The 26,534-nt window shown below is 36.8% G+C and overlaps 1 protein-coding gene across 2 annotated transcripts; it reads left to right on the forward strand.

Annotated features, from left to right (window-relative positions):
- Positions 1–1,624: 1,624 nt before the first annotated feature.
- On the forward strand, positions 1,625–26,142 carry LOC138332039 (serine-rich adhesin for platelets-like). Of its 2 annotated transcripts, none has more exons than XR_011209761.1 (13): positions 1,625–1,965; positions 7,423–7,460; positions 10,495–10,547; positions 10,773–11,640; positions 13,784–13,881; positions 14,718–14,802; positions 14,964–15,712; positions 17,073–17,594; positions 18,130–18,246; positions 22,400–22,584; positions 24,503–24,563; positions 24,817–24,853; positions 25,055–25,078. XR_011209761.1 is itself a non-coding variant. In XM_069279977.1 (13 exons), exons 1-13 carry the CDS (start codon positions 1,682–1,684, stop codon positions 25,266–25,268), a joined length of 3,264 nt encoding a protein of 1,087 aa, XP_069136078.1. In that variant the 5' UTR covers positions 1,625–1,681; the 3' UTR covers positions 25,269–26,142. The 2 variants fall into 2 exon arrangements, 1 of the variants encoding a protein (XP_069136078.1); XM_069279977.1 differs by having other exon boundaries at positions 22,400–22,537; positions 25,055–26,142.
- Positions 26,143–26,534: the final 392 nt, after the last annotated feature.

Here is a 26,534-nt window from a genome sequence, read left to right on the forward strand (position 1 = left end):
TTCAAGACAGTGGTAAGTTGAGCTGTGTAACCTTACTAACGTGAAGATATCGTAATGGTATGTGTAAATAACTTATCCCGATATTTACAAGACAACCCGAGAAAATATGCATTGGACCTATCCCGACATTATCAGAAAAAGACATCAAAGATATGCTACAACAGGGAAATGGAAATATAACAGTCATCTGTAGTGGTCGACAACCCGAAGACACTGATAGCCTAGTAGGCCTACTATTTGCAAAAAAATGTATTTTATCGATCTACGCGTATTAATATCTCTATAACCTTCCCTTGTTTCAATTTATTTCATTATTTGTTTACCAAGCAGCACTTCAATGAGTATTTAGAAGCACTTTTTATTTACCTTTACCAGTTTAAATGTCACAGTTTTGAATGAAGAATGTCCCGAGAGAAAACAGCTAAAAACAAATATAATTTGATATTTCGAGTACATCAAAATAATTATATATCGCATAGATATTTTATACAGTGACTGATATCTCTTAAACCGCTAATGCATTAAAACTGGGATTAATATGCGAACAGTATTCGAAATGAGACAGTCACAAAGACTTAAGATATAGTAGTCTATATGACTCTAGATTTGACACGGAAAATGACAAAAAGAAAAAAATGTAACGAATTTTAAAAATTGAAAATGAGCATTATCTTGAAAAGATTATAATTAAACTGTATGTACACTTTGACTGCAATCCCGTTTTACATTTTCTCTGATTATCGGAATGATAACACCACAGTATCCGACCAGTTGAAATCTGTCTGTTTTCCAATGTTTCTGGATACCTAGTGACGATACATACTGTATCATATAGCAAATTAAAGTGAAATTATCTTTTCTCGAAGCTTGATAACATGGTTAAAGGTCTCAGGGCTTTTGCGAACTTTGATCGGAACACAGGGCCATGTATAGTCTCTATATGAAAAAATAGCCAGAAATACATAAAAATAAACATATGTATTTCTGGCTATTTTTTCATAGAGACTATACATGGCCCTGTGACCGGAATTTTGATTGGACCCTATTTAGCTGAGTTATGGCCCTTTGATTAAGGAAAAACGCTATTTGCGTCTGTTTTCGTTGAATAACTTTCATAAATATTACCGGATTTTCTCGAAACATGGTAACATGGTTAAATGTCTCGGGGCATTGACCAGGTTCGATTGGAATTTTCATAGAATCCTATTTGGCGGAGTAATGGGCCTTTGATTAACGAAAACGGGGGATATAAATTCCACGAATTTGCTTGTTTAAATATAATTTTTATGTAATTTTGATCATAAAATAACTTGCCGTCCACAGAAATTGGCAATTTAAAATCTTTAAAGTAATGCTGAAAAAGGTACTTATCAAAAACCATCGAAAAGATATATGTTTACTCGTTTTCGGACTAACGGGCTTTCGGACTATTGGAGATTTACACCGTTATTCCTTAGGGATATAAGGGTGTCATTATACGTATACTATTATGAGAAATATTAAAAATATAATTTTATTACAAAAAATAATTTTTGGAATTAAGATGTAAACAGTAACATGAGTGTGATGCGATGTAAATTTTATTCACGTGCATCTTTTTCTTTCTCTTTTGTTCTATTGACCTCATTGCTACGTGAACCTTTAGTGAATACATAAATAGATGTAACACTAAACTCCAGCGATGGGGGACGTGTGTGACGATGATGTATCCATGGTTACGAGAGAATGTGACGACAGAGCCGTAGTTTCCAATGATTTTTACGACGGAATATCAACGCAGATGCGTGATAAACCATTGTCCATGGTAACGGATGAATTGAAAACCAAAGTATCCATGACAACGAATGTATGTATGGACACAGTTCCCATGGTTACAGAGGTATGTGATGACACAGCATCCATAGTAACCAACACAACACGGAACAGCGATGACAATGATGACAGATCAGTCTTCGATCTACCGATGTAAGTGGGTGTAAACATTGGGGCTGTAAGATATTCGGAGCAAATGCTCTTCTCTTTTGTCTCGCCTTTCACTTGTGGACATACAAAAGTTATCATCAAACAGTTAGTGTATGTACTGACGTAATCCATATATATTTGAGTAAATACCAATCACATGCCTTTGCTTAAGGATCTGCTCTGGTGAAAAGTCAAAAATTTCTGATTACAAACTTCTTTTGTAATATAGATTTTTGGAAAAAGGAATTGATTCCAAAGTTAAAATGTAATGAAATGATATGGTGGTGTTTTTGATTTTGCGCTATTATAAATCAAAACTGAATACATGTATTTGAGGTAAATTGCGATTTATTCGGAATTTCAGTTTAGAGCATACACACGACAACCTTCTTTGGTTTATCACCATCCGTCAATATTGACGATTTTAGGTGAGGTGATCGGCTCAGTGGCGTGGGGGAAGGGGTTATATACAGTGCATTTTTTTTTCTCTTCTGGTGCTGGAATAGATAAAAGTAGATAGGTTAAAAACATGATAAAACTGAGGTGTTTATTTGTGAGTGGGGGCTTCAAGGGCTACGTTGTTTATGTTTGCCTTGAAGCCCTCCAGTGTAGTGTTTTGTACTGTTGCCACAGGGAGGAGATTCCAGTATGTGATGGTGTGTAGGAAAAAGGAGTACTTAAATGTATCCTTTGTGGCTGCGATGTGTCTGTATGCATAGGGATGTGTGTGTCTAGTGCGGGTGTCTACAGGTGTTAGGTATTGTTCTGGGTTGATGGCAACGAGATGGTGTGTGATTTTATATAGGAGGATGAGTCGTGATTGTAGACGGCGTGTTTGTAGTGTTGGCCATTGGAGTGTGTATAACATTTCTGAGACTGAAGAAGTGTTATGATATCTGTTGTATACATATCTAGCTGCTCTGCGTTGAGTTTTTTCTATTTGTTGTATTTTGGCCAGTATTGTGTGGGTCCCAGATAGAGGAGCAGTACTCAAGTTCGGGTCTAACAAGTGCTTTATATGCGTGTTCTTTATAATGTGTGGTGAATTGATTGTGAGGTTTCGTTTTAGGAAACCTAGTGTTCTGTTTGCATTTGCGGTGATGTTGTTAATGTGTTTGTCCCATTGGAGGTTGTTTTGTAGTGTGAGGCCTAAGTATTTACTGTGTTTGACGTGTTCAAGTGAGTGGTTATATATATATATATATGGAGAGTGTAGTTGTGGTGGATTTTGTTGCGTTTGGTGGTAGTGGAGATGACGTTGCACTTGTCGGGGTGAAATTGCATTAGCCAGTCGTGTTCCCATTGCCCTGCATTGTCAAGGTCGTGTTGTAGTTTCTGTGTGTCTTCTTGTTTGTGTATGGTCTTGTAAATGATACTACCGTCTGCGAAAAGTCTAGGGTGCTGTGTTTCATGTATTCATGTAGGTCGTTGATATATATTAAGAAAAGTATGGGGCCCAGACAGGTTCCTTGAGGGACTCCGGATGTTACTGGTATTTTGTGTGAGTGTTTGCCCTCAAGTATTACTGTCTGGGTGCGATGTGAAAGAAAATCTGTTATCCATGCATGTGTGTTACCTGTGATGCCGTAGTATTTGAGTTTGTACTGAAGGCGTTTGTGTGTTTTTTTGTCAAAGGCTTTTGCAAAGTCCATAATTATGATGTCTGTCTGCGTGTTGTTGTTGTGGTTTTGTGTGAGGTCGTGTATGAACGTGGCCAGTTGGGTTTCGCACGATCTGAAAGGTCTAAAGCAGTATTGTTTGTCGTAAACTATGTTGTTGTTTTCCAGATGAGACATGGTGGCGCTGGTGATTATATGTTCCATTAATTTGCATGTGATGCATGTGAGTGATATAGGTCTGTAGTTTGCGGGATTGTATTTGTCGCCTTTTTTGTAAATGGGATTGACATTTGCGTGTTTCCAGTCGTGGGGAAGTGTTCCTGTGGTGAGTGAGCATGTAAATATCTTTGTAAGGATTGGAGCTGTGATGTCTTTGAGTTCTTTCAATATTCTGCCATGAATGTTGTCGGGGCCAGTTGCTTTATGCGGGTTTATATTGTTCAGTAGTTTGTGTATGCCCTGTTGTGTTATGTGGATGTCTGGCATAATTGGGTGTGGTGAAGTTCCTTTGTCAGGTATGGTTGTATTCAGGTATGGTTGTATTCTGTTCTTGTGTGAAAGCAGACTGGAATGGTTGGTTTAAGATGTTGGCTTTGTTAGTTGTGTCCGTTAACAGCTGTCCGTCTTTCCGTAGGGCTGTGATGTCAGAGTTTTCTTTCTTAGTTGTTTTTATGTACGAGAAAAGTTTTTTTGGGATTGTGATTTTTGTTTGGGTGTGAGGATCGAGGTTCGTCTATTGGTATGTCTGTTATCATTTTTTTAAGTAGTTGAGGTATGCTTTTCTGGTTTGTTTTTGTAGTTCTGATTTTGTTGCTTTATATTTATGTTTGATTTCTGGTTTGGATTTATACTGTTTGTGTAAGCGTTTGGATTTGTTTATGAGTTGGCGAATGGGGCGGGTTATCCAAGGGAGTTTGGATTTGTGTGTGATGTGCTTGGTGGGTATGTTTTTGTCTATGGATTTGTTTAGTGTTGTTTTGAAGGAGTGCCAGATCTCCTCTATGTTGCCGTTAGATCGTTCGTCCAGTTGTCTATTTAATTGTTCAAGGTCAGTCTTTATGTTGTCCCAGTTGGCTTTATTGTAGATGAGGATGTCTCTAGGTGGTCTTCTGATCTTTTTTAGTCGGACGTCAATTTCGGTGTAAACTATGTCGTGGTCTGATTTTCCTAGTGGTGTTAATATTTCTTGTTTGTTGATGATGGATGGCCTATTGGTTAGTGTAAGGTCTAATATGTGTTCGCCACAAGTGGGGAAGCTGTCGTTTGAGTGAGAGACTTGTCATTGATGATGTTAAGTAGGTGTTGGTGTAGCTTAGGTTGTGGTGTGCTTGGAATGGTGGTGTTGGTGTGCCAGTCTATATGGGGTAGGTTGAAGTCTCCACTGATGTATGTAATTGTGTTATTGTTTTGGCCTATTCTATTTATGGAGTCTTCGAGGTGTTCGATTGATTTTCCTTTATCTGAGGGGGGTCTGTAGTATGCGCCTGCTGTTAGGTTATGTGAATTTGTCATGTTGATGTTGATATATATATAGATTCGTTGTCTGTGTCGAGTTCTTTTGCATGTTCTGAGTGGTATGCATTTGTTACTGCTATCAGAACTCCACCGTGGCTTTGTCCTTTTTTGTTTGGAGTTCTGTCTTTCCTGTATGCTGTGTAAGAGTGTGATGGGAAATATTCGTGGGATGGGATGTTATTGTTGAGCCATGTTTCTGTACCTATTACTATGTCCGGTTTGAGTGTGTGAAGCAGGTGTTCCAGTTCAGGTTTTTTATTGGAGATGGATTGGAAATTAATGGTAGCTATCCTAGTGGGTTTGATGAATCTGTTGGTTGTGTTGGGCGGAGTGGTTTGTTTTTTTGGTGAGGAGGATGCTTTGGGAGGACCGGGACTTTTAGGTTCATCACTACTGGAGAGGGTGCTTGTGTCATGTAGGTGTGAACATTTGTTTGAGATGTCAGTTGGGGATGTATCAAAGAGTGTGGAGGAGAAATTTGGAAGACCACAGTTTAGGCAATCCCAGGTTACACTACTGTGATCCAAGTGCTTGAGTTGGGATTTATTTACCCCTTGGCAGTCAACATGGTACCAAACGTTGCGGGTGTCGCAACACACTGCATTTGATTTCCATGTCACTGCATTCGAGCATGTGCCACAGGGTTATCTGGGAGTCCTCGGACTAGGGTTTAATTCAGTATCAGAAGCAATGGAGAGAAGAAGGATGAAAAGATAATTACTACTGGGTTTTATTGTTTTGTGTTTTAGACGTGTGAGAAGTGTGGGGCATAGTGCTAAGCAATGTCGATGTATGTTTGTTTGTGGACGATTGGGGGCGAGTTGTCTTGTGATACTGCTTGGTGTGTTGTTTGTGAGCCAAAAGGCTAGAAGAGCTAATGAAAACAGCAAAGAAGTGAGTTTCATAATGTGTATTGTGTACGGTGTTTGTCTGAATTGTGTGGGGATTTAGTATAAGAGGCTGGGGCAGAATCAGCTGAAGTTGGTACGAAGGGAAACCGGAAGTTGGTTTGGTAAGATGGCGAGATGGGAATAGATCGGGTAGGGCAGAAAAAAATATTGCAACAGGGCAATAGGAATAGCGGAGGGACGAGATAAGTAGCGGACTGGGTAAGGGGGGCTATGAGAGAGATAGGGGGACAGTTGTGATGGGTAAGGTGCAATTTGAATTTGGAAATACGGGCAGAGAATGAGGACAACAGCAAGTGAATATTACCTGGAAGCCACGCATGCGCCGTCATCTAAACCTAAAGCAATCATTTACAAATTAGTTGGCTGATAAGTATGCATATTCGCAAAATTGACAAAACCAATGTTTTATTTAAGGAAATAATAATACCACAAAATCATCATTTACTTTTGCTCAGAACAGCTGTATATGTTACCATTCCCCGTAAATTTTGAAGATGAAAATACACGTACCTTGTTTTTTACAATTTTGGCAGAATCCGATGACTAACTTTTTCTAAAATTTCGCAGTTCAAACGAAATAAGTTGATCTTTTTTAAACTAGGGGGTCAGTATGCTTGTTAATTTGTTCCAATAAAAAATTGGATGTTTTTCAGCATTTTATTTTAAATTCAAATCACTTTATCTTCACTAAAATGTAAAAAAAAAAAAACAAAAACAAAAAAACAATATAGGTCCAACCATATATGCGTTTCGCTTTCATCTCGGTGAATCATACGAAGATTCAGTGCAAAATAACTTGATATAGCTAAAAAGTAAAAATGTTGTAGCACCGGCGAGTTATGTAAAAATTAAAGTAAAAAAAGTGTGAAATTTCACCTCTCTACAAAGTGTATAAAATGCACCTTTTCAAAATGGCCGCCAAATTGATCATTTTTTGAAATTTGTGTTGAAATATTCTACAAGCAACTTGCTACAAATTGAGACAATTTGTTTTTGAAAATCATAAAAAAACTCTTGATAATGATTAATGTTGAAACGAGACTGAAACCTCACGAGAGCAGATCCTTAAACTCGTAAAAAAGTAACATTGATTAGATTTTATGTGTACTGTTGAGAACTTGAAGTAAAATGGCAATATCATGCACGAATAATAGACCATACATATCGGTTACAGTTCTAATACTGTATACGTGGATATTTTTGCTATGATGCTTTCAAACTGTTCGTTATGTGCGATAGTTTGTAATTATTTCCATTTCAAAATTTTATCTTGAACAATAATATTATATTCGTTGATATGTAATCCTTAGTACGTAAGGCTCATCGCGTATATAGTTTTAATAAATACTAAATAAATTTAAAACCCAGTTTAAATGCATTGTGTTTGCTTCATCATGTAATGTATTTTGGTTTAGGTTGAACTGTAGGAAGATGTTACCGAGGGAAGAAACAGGTAAACTGTACCTAGATCTTACTGTAATATCTAATGTAGTAACAACCAATCGAAATGGAATTATAAGAATTCAGGGGTGTACATGTAGTTATTTGTATTATGTTATATAATGGTATTTAGTAAACAGGGACGGTTTCATTGAACACAGAGGAAATGTCTATACCAATCATCAGCTTATATTTTCCACTGATTTTAATGTTATACACTCACGCATCCATGGCAACTGTATATATTAATATTATATTGTAAAAATGTTGTAATTTGTTAGGTCAAATAAATCATGGTTTTCCAGCTAAAGTCCTTTGTTAACTTATGGAAATTCCGAGAGTACAGTTAACGTCCTTTGTTTTTTTAACCTATGGATATTCCGAGAGTAAGAGTTTCCATTCTTGTTAACCTATGGATATTCCGAGAGTATGAGTCTCCATTCTTGTTAACCTATGGATATTCCGCGAGAATGGGTCTCCATTCTTGTTAACCTATTGATATTCCGAGAGTATGAGTCTCCATTCTTGTTAACCTAATGATATTCCGAGAGTATGAGTCTCCATTCTTGTTAACCTATGGATATTCCGAGTGTATGAGTCTCCATTCTTGTTAACCTATGGATATTCCGAGAGTATGAGTCTCCATTCTTGTTAACCTATGGATATTCCGAGAGTATGAGTCTCAATTTTTGTTAACCTATGGATATTCCGAGAGTATGAGTCTCCATTTTGTTAACCTATGGATAATCCGAGAGTATGAGTCTCCATTCTTGTTAACCTATGGATATTCCGAGAATATGAGTCTCCATTTTTTGTTAACCTATGGATATTCCGAGAGTATGGGTCTCCATTCTTGTTAACCTAATTATATTAGGAGAGTACGAGTCTCCATTCTTGCTTACCTATGGATATTCCGCGAGTATGGGTCTCCATTCTTGTTAACCTATGGATATTCCGCGAGTATGGGTCTCCATTCTTGTTAACCTATGGATATTCCGCGAGTATGGGTCTCCATTCTTGTTAACCTATTGATATAACGAGAGTATGAGTCTCCATTCTTGTTAACCTATGGATATTCCGAGAGTATGAGTTTCCATTTTTGTTAACCTATAAATAATCCGAGAGTATGAGTCTCCATTCTTGTTAACCTAATGATATTCCGTGAGTATGAGTCTCCATTCTTGTTAACCTATGGATATTCCGAGAGTATGAGTTTCCATTTTTGTTAACATATGGATATTCCGAGAGTATGAGTCTGCATTCTTGTTAACCTATGGATATTCCGAGAGTATGAGTCTCCATTCTTGTTAACCTATGGATATTCCGAGAGTATGAGTCTGCATTCTTGTTAACCTATGGATATTCCGAGAGTATGAGTCTGCATTCTTGTTAACCTAATGATATTCCGAGAGTATGAGTCTCCATTCTTGTTAACCTATGGATATTCCGAGTGTATGGGTCTCCATTCTTGTTAACCTATGGATATTCCGCGAGTATGGGTCTCCATTCTTGTTAACCTATGGATATTCCGAGAGTATGAGTCTCCATTCTTGCTAACCTATGGATATTCCGCGAGTATGGGTCTCCATTCTTGTTAACCTATTGATATTCCGAGAGTATGAGTCTCCATTCTTGTTAACCTATAGATATTCCGAGAGTAAGAGTTTCCATTCTTGTTAATCTATGGATATTCTGAGTGTATGAGTCATCATTCTTGTTAACCTATGGATATTCCGAGAGTATGAGTCTCCATTCTTGTTAACCTATGGATATTCCGAGAGTATGAGTCTCCATTTTTGTTAACCTATGGATATTCCGAGAGTATGGGTCTCCATTCTTGTTAACCTAATTATATTCGGAGAGTACGAGTCTCCATTCTTGCTTACCTATGGATATTCCGCGAGTATGGGTCTCCATTCTTGCTAACCTATGGATATTCCGCGAGTATGGGTCTCCATTCTTGTTAACCTATTGATATTCCGAGAGTATGAGTCTCCATTCTTGTTAACCTATGGATATTCCGAGAGTATGAGTTTCCATTCTTGTTAACCTATGGATAATCCGAGAGTATGAGTCTCCATTCTTGTTAACCTAATGATATTCCGTGAGTATGAGTCTCCATTCTTGTTCACCTATGGATATTCCGAGAGTATGAGTTTCCATTTTTGTTAACATATGGATATTCCGAGAGTATGAGTCTGCATTCTTGTTAACCTATGGATATTCCGAGAGTATGAGTCTGCATTCTTGTTAACCTATGGATATTTCGAGAGTATGAGTCTCCATTCTTGTTAACCTATGGATATTCCGAGAGTATGAGTCTCCATTTATGTTAACCTATGGATATTCCGAGAGTATGAGTCTCCATTCTTGTTAACCTAATGATATTCCGAGAGTATGAGTCTCCATTCTTGTTAACCTATGGATATTCCGAGAGTACGAGTCTCCATTCTTGTTAACCTATGTATATTCCGAGAGTAAGAGTCTCCATTCTTGTTAACCTATGTATATTCCGCGAGTATGGGTCTCCATTCTTGTTAACCTATGGATAATCCGAGAGTATGAGTCTCCATTCTTGTTAACCTAATGATATTCCGTGAGTATGAGTCTGCATTCTTGTTAACCTATGGATATTCCGAGAGTACGAGTCTCCATTCTTGTTAACTTATGGATATTACGAGAGTATGAGTCTCCATTCTTGTTAACCTATGGATATTCCGAGAGTATGAGTTTCCATTCTTGTTAACCTATGGATATTCCGAGAGTTTTAGTTTCCATTCTTGTTAACCTAATGATATATCGTGAGTATGGGTCTCCATTCTTGTTAACTTATGGATATTCCGAGAGTATGAGTTTCCATTCTTGTTAACCCATGGATATTCCGAGAGTACGAGTTTCCATTCTTGTTAACTTATGGATATTCCGAGAGTACGAGTTTCCATTCTTGTTAACCTATGGATATTACGAGAGTATGAGTCTCCATTCTTGTTAACCTATGGATATTCCGAGAGTATGAGTCTCCATTCTCACATCATTGTACTTCACAGATGATACATTATCACCGGTACTGCCATCGCAATCAACAACTCAGCATTACAAGGTAAAGTTGTAAACTTTTTATCTGCTTACTTTCTTCAATTGTACAGGATATTTCTTTCATATATTTACACGGACATACAAGTACTTTTGGTAAATAACATTGATGATATTGATGGGCGTGATTAGTGTTTTTCCGCTGGTTTTAGTCATTTTGACGTTCATCATGTTATGTAAGAATTAATCCATTTTTGTTCTTCGCGCATTTACATTTAATTCACTAATCTAGTTGCAGGATGTCCGTGGTCTTTCAGATGTTGAACACTCTGATCAGGAGTCCGTACTCTCCGAGTCACTTCTCCGAAATATGGGGCTAAACTGTGGTTCTCATATCGACAGTTCTAAAAACATATCAGAAAGTCAAGCGACCCAACTTTTGTTCGATGACACTCAGAGTTCTGACCTACAGAATGAAACATTACTTATCCAGGCAGCAAAAAAAGATTTGCAGCATGCTTCTGGATCGTCAGATTCCCAAGGTATTTCCTCAAATGACGACACTAGGAGTCGGGGAAGCAGTATCAAAAGAAGCGAAACAACGGACCTTGGCAGTTCCGGCAACACAAAAGACTTCCCTCGTTGTGTAAGTTGGAGCTCGAAGGATGACAGTAGTCAAACGGGAAAAGGATCTGATAGTTGTAGCAGTCAGAGCTCGAGAGAACGTGATTGTCTAACAAGAAAATCTGCTCAGTCAGATGCCGTATCAATTTTAATAACTAAGGAAGATGAACCTGTTCATATACCGAACGTAAATTTACAAAACTATTCAAAAAGCAAATCGCCATTTTGTGGTACTCAGAGCTCTGGAGAAATCCATGGAAAAGGAAGTAGTCACAGTCAAAGTTCCGGTGCTAAGTCAGGCAGAACACTTAGAAGTAATAGTAGTCAGGGTTCAGATGTTCCTGGGACAATATCGTCCCAAAGTAGTTACCACAACTCTAGGAATACTGATCTGGAGAGAATGTCCAACAATAGGAAAACAGCAAGAGGAACATCCAGGGTTCAGGTTACAGACAGGAAACTGGATTCAGATGAAGATCAATCCTCGTCTTGGGAGTCACCAAGGAAATACCAACGGATCCAAAAGATTCACACAGGTAAATATTACCACGTCCTCATGGAAACACCAACGGATCCAAATGATTCACACAGGTAAATATTACCACGTCACCGAGGAAACACCAACGGATCAAAATGATTCACACAGGTAAATATTACCACGTCACCGAGGAAACACCAACGGATCCAAATGATTCACACAGGTAAATATTACCACGTCACCAAGGAAACACCAACGGATCCAAAAGATTCACACAGGTAAATATTACCACGTCACCATGGAAACACCAACGGATCCAAATGATTCACACAGGTAAATATTACCACGTCACCGAGGAAACACCAACGGATCAAAATTATTCACACAGGTAAATATTACCACGTCACCATGGAAACACCAATGGATCCAAAAGATTCACACAGGTAAATATTACCACGTCACCATGGAAACACCAATGGATCCAAATGATTCACACAGGTAAATATTACCACGTCACCGAGGAAACACCAACGGATCAAAATGATTCACACAGGTAAATATTACCACGTCACCGAGGAAGCACCAATGGATCCAAATGATTCACACAGGTAAATATTACCACGTCACCATGGAAACACCAACGGATCCAAATGATTCACACAGGTAAATATTACCACGTCACCGAGGAAACAACAACGGATCCAAATGATTCACACAGGTAAATATTACCACGTCACCATGGAAACACCAACGGACCAAAAAGATTCACACAGGTAAATATTACCACGTCACCATGGAAACACCAACGGATCCAAATGATTCACACAGGTAAATATTACCACGTCACCATGGAAACACCAATGGATCCAAATGATTCACACAGGTAAATATTACAACGTCACCAAGGAAACACTAGCGGATTGAAAATGGCTCACACAGGTAAATATTACCACGTCACCAAGGAAATACCAACGGATCCAAAAGATTCACACAGGTAAATATTACAACGTCACCAAGGAAACACCAACGGATCCAAAAGATTCACACAGGTAAATATAACCACGTCGCCAAGGAAACACCAACGGATCCAAATGATTCACACAGGTAAATATTACCACGTCACCAAGGAAACTCCAACGGACCCAAAAGATTCACACAGGCAAATATTATCAATTCACCAAAGAAACACCAGCTTGTTGAAAGATGGTATTATACAGTTATTGAATGGTTATGAGGGAAATAGCACTTTTATTGTCCCCTGAGACATAAACTATTTCCCGAGGCGAAGCCGAGGGAAATAGTTGTGTCAAGGGGGACAATAAAAGTGTTATTTCCCGAATAAACTCATTCAATAAGTGTTTTATTATACCGTTGAGAAAAATGCTATAACATATAACCCGTTCATATTTTCACTTGTTCCACATTCCATATCATCGATAATGCCCAGTGATTTTTCTCGTACGAAGTCCTTTAAAATATTAGCTGCTGTTTTAACAACTTGCTGTGTATTTCCACTGTCCCTATCGGTCAAGAATTTTTCGAGAGATTCCTCGTCTAGGTTGTCGAACCTGGAGGCCATGGTGTAAAACAAGTTGTCGTCTGCAGCGCCAAATCTAGATCACCTAAGCGCTTTGTGTTTTTTCGTTGGAAATGAGATACAGTCAGAGAGGTTCCGAATGAAGTACTCCAAATGCGTTATCCAATCAAATTCATGATTAAGCAAAAGTCCGCGAAAACTTGAATGCAGGTAAATAGCTCATTTTCAGGTAAATAGTTCGAATGACTATTTACCCGGCAAATAGCGGTTTTAAACGACTGGATTGCGATTGGATTTGAATAGCATTTCTATTCTCTACTCTTTATATTATGAAAAGGAAGCAAAGGTATAATAACATTGGCTATTGATCAACGAGTTTTTAATCAAGTCATATAAATATGAATCGCTTCAATTTGGCAGACAGGAAAGAATAACAGGAAACAGCGTTAGAATTTAATGGAAAAAAAATGATGTTAGCATTTTAATTGATTTCTAAACATATTTTTGTTCACCCTGGTAACGTGCAGGTTTCTATATTAATTGTACCCCAGTCTACGAAAAAAAGAACGAACAGTGCTACTTACATAAGTTCAGTATTATATTCTTATATTTTAAAAGTTCAGAGTTTCTTTGAAAGATTTACCTTTTACCTACATTTCTTAAGGCGATGGAGAGCAGAAACACACATTTGCATCACAAAAAGAAACACATGAAAGTCAGTCGACCGTATCACCATACATAACCAACCAAGTCAGGGACGAGGTAAGCATTTCAAGTTTGATCTTTACTTCTTATTTATTTGATGCGAAATAAGTAAGGTTTAATAAATGATGTAGTGATATCATTTAACACATGTCAAGTTGTCTCTTTTTCCCAATAGTTTGGTACAATGTTAGGGTGTTTTGTATAGATAAATAAAAAATAAAAGGTCTATGAGTTATATACATTGCCCATGCTTCAACGTCCCATGTCGTGTTGAGAGGTTAACTTCGTTGTACTATAAAAAGGTCATTGAGATTGTATATCCCTTCCAATAAATTTTCAGACTATTAGAATCTTACATGGGTCTGTGAAGTGGACAGGGATATCTCAACTCGAGTGACAGGTTTTGGCCGGTCAATCCGAGGCTTGCCGAGGGTTGACGTTCAAAATCTTTCACGAGGGTTGAGATATCCCTGTCCACTTCACAGACCCATGTTTGATTCTTTTTCTCCCATACTTAGTAGAAAAAATGATGAAATTCCACTTGGTTTCCAGCTTTTTCATCGCGCCATTATCAGGAACGTCGTTATGATGTCATATACAATGCGCGCCACAGTTACGCCGCGTCCTGACGTCACGTTATTGTCTAGCGCGTATGAGCTGTCTTACACTCCCCTGTGTAAGATAGAGATATCTTTTTCCCTAGCAACCACGGGATATCCCTGTGAAGTATGGGAGAAATGTCTTTTCCCGACTGTATGCTTGATAGATGCTGTTCTGCAAGGATTCACAGTGTGTTGCTTTGTTTAAATGATGCGTTATATATATACCTATTTTGAATATTATCAATAAAAATTATAATTGTCTTGTCGATTTCATAATTCCTGTGTTGATAGCAAGACCAAGAAGAGGCAATATTTCGGAAGATCGTGAAACAGCAGGAATATGTCGACAAACAACTGAGGAAACCACAACTTGCGGGTACGTTCCTGACCTAAATACTGTACAGTATCAATTCAGGCCATTCCTGTTTAAAATATGGTAGTGATAAATTATAAATTATATAAAATCGTTGTTTATGATAGATGATTGAGTAATTAAAATAATTATCGAATAATTTTAATTTCTTTCTCATGTTTTAGACGCTGAAAAACTGAAACTACATATTGGGACATTACAATTGCTATTGCGCAAGCTCAGCGATCAACACAAATCTCAGAGACAGCGTCTTACAGCTGATGTTCGCGCAAAATCTAAAACAAAACAAAACAGGTTGCGATACAAAGACGAAATAGAGCAACTTGGAAAGCGTCAAAAACAGCTGATTAAACTTGTCCAAAGACAAAAAATGCTAAGCTCCAAGTTAAAGAATTTTGAACATTTAAATGGCAATTTAGGGTGTGAGACGACAACAGCGATTGTGACTAATAAAACAAATCACCAGGAAAGTCAGACTACCGGATCAAGTCAACTAACCATTGCACTAGAGCGAACTGGAACAGGAATGCCTGACACGCAGTCCACTTTGTCGTCTCACCACACCACCGAATCTTTCTCACAAAGTTTGCTGCTTGGCTGCAATACTACACAAAGAGAAAAGAAGGATATCACCAAGGCAGGAACGTTACCACAAACCTTCAACAATAATCATTTGATTGATAAGACCAGTACTGAGAATTTTGAACAGGGATGTTCCAGTGTTGGACCCCTTGAATGTGTATTGTCTCTGAAAAAATCTAATTTGAACCCGTGTAATGCTCATGACAAAGAACTAACCGCCAGTTCAGGGAATAAGTTGGACCAGGGACAGCACATTAGCCGTGCCATCGCAGGGTCTGGTCAAGTAGTCAATCGGACAGGACCGGAACCTTCTGGGACGTACTCAGAGAAGGTATGTACTCTTATCACAACCAAATAGTCATGTAGTGGATCGGTCTACCGCGCTGCCTCTAGGTGTAGTACACGTGAAAGAAATATACTCAAATACCAGTAAAAATGGAGTGTCTGTAACATTGTTAAATCAGACACAAACAAATACTTGTTTTGGTAAAGGTCGTGATCACTTTTCACAGTCCAGTAAAGGTGTTAAACAGGTCTCTACCCAAATAGTAAGGCCTAAAGACTCTACTCTGAGCCCCAGATCACCAGTATAAGTGTATTCTGCTCTCAATCAAGATGGTTTGGACACACAGGGTAGTAATGCTACAAAAATATTTGCTGTAATGATACTCTTTCATATCTACTACGGTGACATGTTATAGCAGAAACGTTTTTATCACATAACTTTTCGTACGGCTATGTCATACTTATCATATGGCACATGTGTAATAACACTTTTATGACGTTATGGTAGTTTTGACATTATTATCTATAATACTATACAATGTATATGACGTCGTATATTTGTCTCAGTTGACAAAAGAACGTCCCAAGCCGTATTCCTACCTTTCTATTTGGAGACGAATTACTTTACTTACATCGTAATTGATAAAAGATATGTGATAAACAGAATTTCACACTCGTGACTATATGATATAAATTTTACCAAACTTGTTAAATACTTTAATATGCCATGAACTTTTATCAAATTATTAAACTCGTTTGATAAATTTCATATCACAAACCCATTCATGCAAGATCCTCTATATATATTAATAAGGTAAGATCAAAAATAGAAGATTAAAAGAGTAATAATTAATTTTTCTTTGTTTTCATACCAAATCTGGCTTTCTGATTGGCCAATATTTATTTTGGATACCACTATGAAAAAAAAATCCGAGAATGGCGCGAAACCCCGACGTTATCGTGACGTCACTATAGAGACATTGACGTTGCGTATTGATTCGGAAAAAAAAATCCCTTGAAAAACCACTATGATGTTACATACACACATTTCATCAAATGGAGTATAAAATTAATTATAAGTATTGATGTCACTATTTTTTAATTTTATCGGGTTATGAAAAAAAAATGTTTGCAAACTTTTGTGAGAATCCGCTACACGGATTCACACAGTTTGCAAACAATTTTTTTTTTCATACCCCGATAAAATTAAAAAAAATAGTGACATCAATGCTTAAATGTATTCAATAATTCTATGGTAGATATACTTAAGCTAAGAAAGGCGCTCTGTGTTCATTTGTGTAGGTTTGGTCTGACATATTCTAATGTAAGGCAATGTGATACTTAACATACCCAGGGATAACACGACAACGACCTTGTATATTTTCTGTTTGGATTTTTTGATTCAGGAACTCGTTGTCAAGAAAACATCAAAGACGCCGTCCCAGGTTATGACTGGAAAACAGTATGCAACGGCAAATACGAAGTTAAATGATGTGTCTCTCAAACCTGTTGCTATTCCCGGTGTAATGATCCGTGCTTTAGCTCCGGTCACAAAGCCGACACATACAAAACCAAAACCTACCTTCATCCCACCGACGGCAGTAAGACCACATGTCGCCCCATCGCCAATGATGTTAAGTCCTCCACTGACTTCCCACCAACGGATTCCATCAAATGGTCCATTGTTCAAATCTCCAACTGTACAAAATCCAACTTATGTAGATAACATTTCGCCGAGTACCGCGTCATGTAGTGATGTGTTCCCTGTCAAATCGACGGAAATCAGCAGAAGGATCCAGCAGAGACGACTTTTGGCCGAAAGTCAAAGACAACAGACGGCGACTGAGTGCGATATACCAGTCTACGTACCCCAGAATGAGTTTCACACCGAACAGAATGATGGAACACAGACGACGACAGTGATCCAGGTTAGTGTAGCTGTCGGCATGGTGTTTTTACAGCGATAGAGATCATCCCCAAAAATATAACATATTTGCACAATCCTAGTTCTAAAGAAAACCTCTGTCCAGTTGTATATAATATTTTGTGGCCTGTGATTTCCGGAACATTTCAAATATACAATTCATTGCATGGGAATGTATATATTTGAGACATTTCATAGCAATATTCTCTTAACTTACTTTGCGTATATCACATCAGGAATCTTCCTTTGGTTTGGCACAGTTGTTTATATTAACGGTATATGTATATTATAAACCAACTTCCTTTCGTGTACGATTTATTTTCTCGAGGTAAATTCCTGAACGTTTTTCTCCCCGAATTAATATATTGCACAGTTTTCGCACCATTAAATTCAAAGGTAGATTCATTCTATTTTAAATCTGGGAAACTTAATTTTCGTGAATATGACTTTAAATTGAAATCGCGAGAGGAATGCATAGTTTTACAGTTAAATGTAGTTCATGTGTCCAGTAAATCTATAGAAGCCGTATTGTTTATCAGGAGGAATCAGAAGAGCCTTTAAAGTCTCAAGTTCAGACGAAATATCCATCACTGACAACCCTCATAGATCGTGGTATCCTCGTATCTGCTAAGGATTGTCTTGTCACAGAGTCAAAGGTGAGGTATATATCAAAATATTCAAACAATGATTTAAAATGTGTGATATCTCTAACATAATGACGCAGAATCAAAGGTAACGTATGCATCTGTATAATATTCCAATCATGAATTAAAACTTGTAAAAAATCTAACCTACTGTCAACCATTACTGATTTGTTCCTGTAACATGTCGTTATACATGATTTATTCCTGTAACAACATGTCGTTATACATGATTTGTTCCTGTAACAACATGTCGTTCTACATGATTTGTTCCTGTAACATGTCGTTATACATGATTTGTTCCTGTAACAACATGTCGTTCTACATGATTTGTTCCTGTAACAACATGTCGTTCTACATGATTTGTTCCTGTAACAACATGTCGTTCTGCATGATTTGTTCCTGTAACAACATGTCGTTCTACATGATTTGTTCCTGTAACATGTCGTTATACATGATATGTTCCTGTAACAACATGTCGTTATACATGATTTGTTCCTGTAACAACATGTCGTTATATATGTTTTATAAATCTCATTGACTCTTGATTATATATATATTAGGGCTGCCGCCTACGGCAGAAGCGTACCACGATATATTGCGATACACAACAACTGTATTGTGATATTGCAATATTTTGACCTTAACATATGTGTTGTCTATTTTGTATATATTCCATAATAAAACACCCATTACATTATACAAACACACAGTGCTATGTTATGTAGTTTTACATCGATTTGAACATGTTGTTGAGTAATAAAATGTTCAAATGTGTTCTTGTTTTAAAAAAATACGAGTCTGTTTGTGAAAACGCTGTTACAGACGATCGTAACCTAATAATGCAATAACTAAACATGATAGTGTCTGCAAATATTTACACTTTTGAACCTAAATGATGAACAAATTTACGTACAATTGTCCTGGCAAAATAAGCTTACGATCGTGATTAAACTTCAAAGGGCTGACCGGCTTGCAGTGTTGTTTTGACACGTGTAGGAAATCGAAAATGGCGGCGGACGATGAAGCCTGAAAAAGCTAGCAAAATCCCTGCAGCCATGTATTCACCGGGCCTTAAATGTGTTTAGAGAATTAGATATTCCGGTATTGTTGATTGATGGAGCGAATCAGCTTGATAATATTTCAGAAACTAGCCTAATGTCATATTGTTTATATTCAACGTCATGCAAATGTTTGAATCATTTGAACATTATACACGTTGTGTTACAAACATTGACGACATTTTCCTGTAACAACATGTCGAAAACAAATATAATGACAGACGTTTTAATTATATTTTATAAATAAGAAAATATATCATTGACTCTTGATTGCAATATATACGGTAGCCCTAATATATATATACCTATCACTAGTTTATACATATCCGGCGATAGCGCTCCTTTCGGAAGATATGTAGATAACTTCTGCTATTCATAGGCGCTATGAAAATTAGAAAAATACGTTCAATCCATATATTTACATAAGAAATATTTATGAAAATAGAAATTATTGAAAGGTTATTACATTATTATTAAAATTATAACGCCCATATACGATGAGAAACGAGATTAATGGAACAGCTGGTTGACAAAGTCATTCCACAGCGTCGCGTTTTCAAGCTTCTGCCTTCTGGTCGACCATTTTTTTGCAAATGACAAACGATAAACAAATAATTACTAAAATAAGATTTGATTGACTTATTACAGTAAACCTTAGTTGATTCTATATCAAGAAAATACACATTAAAGATTATACAGTATATTATTGTGGAGGACTATTTTTATTGATATAAAACAATGATGTTTGAAATCACTTGATCGATGTACGAGAATTGTTGTATTCATAGTGTATTCACAGTGTTTTCAATGGCAAATGTTTGTTTTCGTAAGTTGGTTGATTCATATAGTGACGAAACAATAAAAGTGTAAATATATGCCAATGAACACAATATCTCTTCCACAAGCGTACTTTAGAGTTGTCTTATTATCAGTTAAAACTGTATAGTCACTTGTTTGTGTTGAAAATGGTGCTGTAAAGTTGCTTGCTAGGACAGTGTATAGTCGCTTGTGATGTATAGGAAAATATTCATTATAAAAAGGCTGTAAAACTAACATAGTAAACAAGTTGATTTAACAAAATTATCAAATACACTGTCAATTTTAACTTTTTGTCAACTTAATTTGACAGCGGATATGGACATTTACAAATAATTGGCGTAAACGCATCAAATGAGCAATAAACTGATCACGTTGTGGTTTTTAGGTGTAATCTACATTTTCAGGGGACAGTCATTAGTCTTGAATACAGAACAAAACGTACTCCACTTCCTGTTTCTTATGCCGGAAATGATGGTTCATTTTTTTAAAAATTGTTCCATGTTTCCCTGTTTAAGTTATTTCACGGCGATTCAATTTCGCGTTTTAAACTCATTTGATGCTATTGTTAATATAGGGTTTAAGCATTTTTGCAACGATTAATTTTCACGACTTCTATTCAATCACCCGCAAAGTACTAAGTACATGGAATATAATCACACGTGAAAGTAAATTACTTGTAAGTACCTAATGGGGCAAAGAAGCAATTTCAACCGTATGGACAAAAATATTGTTAAATTCCCGGGGCGATCTGCTGAAGACACAAAAAAGGACATCTTAAATTTCATGTTACGTAGGGTCAAACATGTCCTTATAAACGCAAACAAAAAGCCAATTGTACGTCTGTATCGATTGGTATGTAATAGGTTTGTGAACGTGATGCCATTTATTGTTTCAGAGAAATTATGTTGACATACTGGTCATATACTTATATACTGAAAGCGGAATAAAAGTGATACTTACCAAAGATAGCCATAAGGTAGCGTCATTTTAGTGGTTGTGCCGGTTGTGGACGCGTAAATGATACATGTGCCAGATTAAAATGTGGTTTGAGTTGATTTTAACGACTTCAGTAGCTAAGATCACTAAAGATGGCTTCAATCAAAAGCACATCTGTTTACCATTATTATGGTAGTACTTTAGCAAAGAGGTTTTTTTTATATCTTTTTATCATCCTGTCTTCTCAGTCAGCATACGTACGCGCAAGGCATGTAAAACTATTACTGGATTTGATCCTGTATATTATAATACTGTACAATGCTTCAGATTAGTAGTTCCTAATTTCTTAAGTTTTTGTGTGGTTATCATTAGGATGATAATTTTAATCTATGCTGTATTTCAGCGGAATCATTATAATTTCTTGCATTGATTTGACGTTTCTTTGTTTCTTTCTTAATGTCAAGCTTTATTTCTTCCTCGTAGATTCTAGTGTTACTTTCAACCATTTTGATGTTTAGTGCTGAAAACATAACATTAAGACAGACATACTTAAAATTGTAACACGAATTTCATTTTTCCGAAAGCCATTGGCAATGCAGTATTTTTTTCTTCGAAAATTGCAACGACTATACATTTGAGTAGCAAGCAACGATACAAACCAATATTTTGAGGCCAACATTTCAAGATAAACTGACGCCTTCTGAAAATAATCAATGCTATTCCATGTAACTATCACACAAGTAGTATTCGAATTAAATAAATAATTTGACTTTATGACAATCTAACTAAAAACAAAGCATCCAAGCATCATTTCTTTGAGATTTACGCTACATTTTTTTGTAATGTAGAGTGATTAAATTGGATTATTTTCACTAGAATATCTATATTTATGCCAAGAAACGTAATAACATACATCGGTCATTTCGAATATTAGCAATATCGATGTTTTACCAACTTGTTTTCCACGCCATCTTCTCTTCCTCTCGCTTCGATACTCTATAGTCTGAAGTTTATCCACTTCCGTCCATACACTTTGTATACTGAGATAGATACATTATCTGATGTCGACCTATACATGCCATTTTCGCAAAATAAAAAAAAAATCAACATTAATTAATGTTCTTTTACCACTAGCATATTCTTTTGTACCCTCACACATAGTAAAGAGCATTGTTAGAAATTAATACAGAATGCTGAATAGTTTAAGTAAGTAGCTGATCACTGAGAAGTGAGAATATACAAAGATTTAAAGAAAATGGTAGGAATGCTGGAGGCATCAACGGATGTGTGTGGATTGTTCTGAATCCTTAATATAGAGTAAATTAACGATTGTCTTTACTGTGTTTATAAAGAATGGACGATTTGTGGGAAGTTTGATGGACTCCGGTTTGATCAGAGGCCCAGGAGGGGAGGTGTTTAAAACCCCGGCCCAGTGGGTGTCGGCTGTCAATGACGGAGTTCTGGTGAAGAAGAGGCGAGGCTACAGGGAGGTACAAGACGTGTAAATCATAACCCTATATAACTGCATTAAATTAAAGTAATTTGACATCATTTCTATTTATACTATAAACGTTCTTATTTTAGCGCAAATGCGGAAAATTGTAAATCATGATTTATAAGTGCGGACATACATTAGCGCAATTCGATGGTTCACCAATTAGCAATGTACATAAATTAACGCTTTATGGGCAGTGCCAATGAACACTGTACATAAATTAACGCTTTATGAGCAGTGCGAAAAGAGGTAAATAAAACTACCGTTAAAATACATACGGTCGATGTTAAAATGATAATATGTCGCGAATAAATTTCATCTCTAAGTAATTTGAAGGTACACTGTACAATTATCTATCGATAAAGTGTTACTTATTTTGAACACCGTTCTTTTTATTGTGCCAGTTCAATATGAACTTAATAGCGACTTCATAATAATCAATACTTTATTTTTATTGCTCAAGAAAGACATTTAAAATATATACGTTGTCTGATGTATATAGCAATTACAAGATGTACATACTGTATACTTTACATTAGTTAACTTCGTATGCTGGTTGTTTGATAGAAATAACTAATTTGGTAAATCTAATATTAGCTTAGCAGCAAAATAATTGATCAATTTTTAAAACGACCTATTTGATAAAACATTTACAAATATTTTCAGCTTGGTTTTCAAATTTACTTGTTATGACTTCCCATAAATAGTATTAAAAATTTAGTAAATCGAATGTTGGTTATTTACCATGGTGCTGAAATTATGAAATAAAACGACAAATATGGATGTAATTTATTAGCTCACCTGGTCCGAAGGACCGAGGTGACCAGGTGAGCTTATGAGATACCGCGACGTCCGTCGTCCGGCGTCCGGCGTCAGTCGTCCGGCGTCCGTTGTCCGTCAACAATCGACTTCTTCTCCATAACCGCTGGTCGGAATTCAACAAAATTCGACTGGTAGCATCCTTATGCGTTACTGACTGAAAATTGTACAAATGATGGGGCTAACCCCCAGGGGCCTGAGGGGCGGGGCCAAAAGGGGTCAATTTGGCTATTTCCATATAAAAGACTTCTTCTCTGAAAGTAAGCATGGGATATCACTCATAATGCAATGGTAGCATCCTTATAAGATGGGGATTCAAAATTGTACAAATGATTTGGCTGACCCCCTGGGGGCCTGACGGGCAGGGTCAAAAGGGGTCAATTTGGCTATTTTCATTTAAACAACTTCTTCTCTGCAACTAAGCATGGGAGAGCACTCATAATTCAATAATAACATCCTTAGAGGGTGAGGATTCAAAATAGTACAAATGATGGGGCTGACCCCCGTAGGCAGAGGGGTGGGGTCAAAAGGGATCAATTTGGCTGTTACCATATGAGCATCTAAGTATGGGATAGCACTCATAATGCAATGGTAGCATCCTTTTAGGGTGGGGATTCAAAATTGTAAAAATGACCTTTTGGGGCCTTAGGTGCGGGGCCAAAAATGTTAATTAGGTTTCTATTTTCATCTAAATTACTTCCTCTCTGAAACTATGTATTGGATAACATATTCGTATGGTATCTATAGCATCATTATATGACTGGGATTCAAAATTAAGCAAATCGTGGGGTCAATTTAATTTTGTGATTTTTGAATCACTAATTACTAAATTACAGAATTACTCACAAAAAACCCAAATAAACAGGTGAACGATAAAGGCCCTCTGGGCCTCTTGTTTAGAAGTGTGCTAATGATTTACATTTGGATGTAAATTGTATCTCACACAGTCATAAAAAGGTATTAAGAATTGGCGAATATTTGTGTGTTTTATATTATTTATGACCATATTCAGTGGCATTCCTGTGGTGTAAATTGTATCTATATTAATGATTACATTTTCGCTGCATTCTCCGTTAATAAAGCGAAAAAAAAATGTCCAATGTAAATACATTGATATTTTCGCCATTTTTTCTCTGTCAAGGTTTTCTACCAAGGAAGGCCACTGCTATCGTACGTCGACCCCTCTTACAAGCCGGCAATCGGTATGTAGTCACAGACGATCAAGTCAAAACCAAAATGACTATTAAATTCTAAAGTGTTTTAGAGTTTGAAATTACTTGTTTTGCCTTCAGCAATGAACTGGTATAATTTCTAGCCTTTGAAATGTATTTAGAATTCATAGAGGTTATTTATCATAATCATCTGAAATGATGATAAACCGAAATCCAGTACGTTCTCGTGAATTACAAATCAAGTTCTCATTCCGCTAATTTTCTGTTTTGCTTCTTTATACAGATTTGACCTACACTATTGACGAACCGTTGCTAAAAAGGTAACTTAAATTTTACAACCTGTCCTTTTTATTACAATGCACAGACGACTGAATGGCTGGAAATGTCTAATAGTCTAAACCTTAAACGAGTTTGTTACTCTATCATTTGAGAATTTTTGTTTAATACGAGAATGCGTTATATTCTTTGTAATATGTAATGTCGTGTTAAAATACAACGTTTGTAATTGTATTCAATAAAAGGTCTCCCAGTGAGGATGTTGTGAAGGAAAATAAATCTGTTACAAACACTCAGACAGCACTCGATTTGGAAACCCTCCTCTGGAACTGTACAGTGAAAATAATACCCGACAGTGAAATAGTGCCATCTTCAGATCTACCAGAAAACTTCTGGAGTGTTGACTTCAGCAGTGTTAGAATACCAATCGGTATGCAAGAGGAAATAGATCGTTGGTAAAGTCTCGTTGGTGAAGTCTCCTTTGTGGTGACGTCAGCATTGCCCCGTGTTATTTGGGAAATTCTAGGGTAAGTCGTAAATATTTGGATTACTTTCACCAAGTCTCCGATCGTTTTATGAAGTTTCTGAGAACATTTATCAGCGGATAAAGGAATGTAATGTTAGGAAAGTGTTTCCTGCTTTTTGTGCACCATGACTGTTTGAAACAAAACCATTTCGAAGAATATTATTTATAATGATGCTAATATTCTTCACTGGCTATGACATTTTTTATCATAAAATCATGATCCTTTGTACTGTGTCGATAGAATTACATAAAGTTGTCTAACGAGGACCTAGTAAAGTAATCGGCTCAGGTCTGATGACAGCCTCGTTTTTGTGTTTGATAATGAGTTATTTTCACGGAAATGCGTCCGTTTACATTCGTAGGCATTAAGTCATACAGCTCAGAATGTATGCAGAGTAAAACGTTTGGGTTTTTTATTGATGTATATCTGTCATTTCTACTTATTAGTTATCATTTTAATAGTTCATTTCCTATGTTCATATAATCATGTTGATTTTTTAAAAAATAAACATGTATTCGACTTTTCATAATAGTCTCCAATATTTCACAGTAGCAATATTGATTTTTCGAAAGTGTAGATATTTTAGATGAACGTATTTGGACATTGTGTTATTACAAAGGCCTATATGCTTTAGTTTTGACCGTAATGTCCCCACCAGTCTTCATTTCTTTTTAATTTATATCTCAACCACAAAAATTACAATGGAAGTGGCGATAGCCGAATGACTATGGTGTCTTAAGTTCTACAAGCGCCGGAGTGGTTCATGTGTTTCCAATTCTACAGTTTGCCCATCATCTCTTTGTCACTGCGCCGGAATGGTTAATGTGTTTCCAATTCTACAGTTTGCCCATCATCTCTTTGTCACTGCGCCGGAGTGGTTCATGTGTTTCCAATTCTACAGTTTGCCCATCATCTCTTTGTCACTGCGCCGGAATGGTTCATGTGTTTCCAATTCTACAGTTTGCCCATCATCTCTTTGTCACTGCGCCGGAGTGGTTCATGTGTTTCCAATTCTACAGTTTGCCCATCATCTCTTTGTCACTGCGCCGGAATGGTTAATGTGTTTCCAATTCTACAGTTTGCCCATCATCTCTTTGTCACTGCGCCGGAGTGGTTCATGTGTTTCCAATTCTACAGTTTGCCCATCATCTCTTTGTCACTGCGCCGGAGTGGTTCATGTGTTTCCAATTCTACAGTT

This window comes from Argopecten irradians, chromosome 9, assembly GCF_041381155.1.
Source record: "Argopecten irradians isolate NY chromosome 9, Ai_NY, whole genome shotgun sequence".
Classification (NCBI taxonomy): domain Eukaryota; kingdom Metazoa; phylum Mollusca; class Bivalvia; order Pectinida; family Pectinidae; genus Argopecten; species Argopecten irradians.

Bases quoted from the DNA above. Each gene is read 5' to 3' on its own strand.
- LOC138332039 (XM_069279977.1), top strand. From the start codon at position 1,682: ATGGGGGACGTGTGTGACGATGATGTATCCATGGTTACGAGAGAATGT. The intron at 1,966-7,422 runs GTAAGTGGGTGT...ATTTTGGTTTAG, and splicing joins TCAGTCTTCGATCTACCGAT to GTTGAACTGTAGGAAGATGT. The intron at 24,854-25,054 runs GTAACTTAAATT...ATTCAATAAAAG, and splicing joins GACGAACCGTTGCTAAAAAG to GTCTCCCAGTGAGGATGTTG.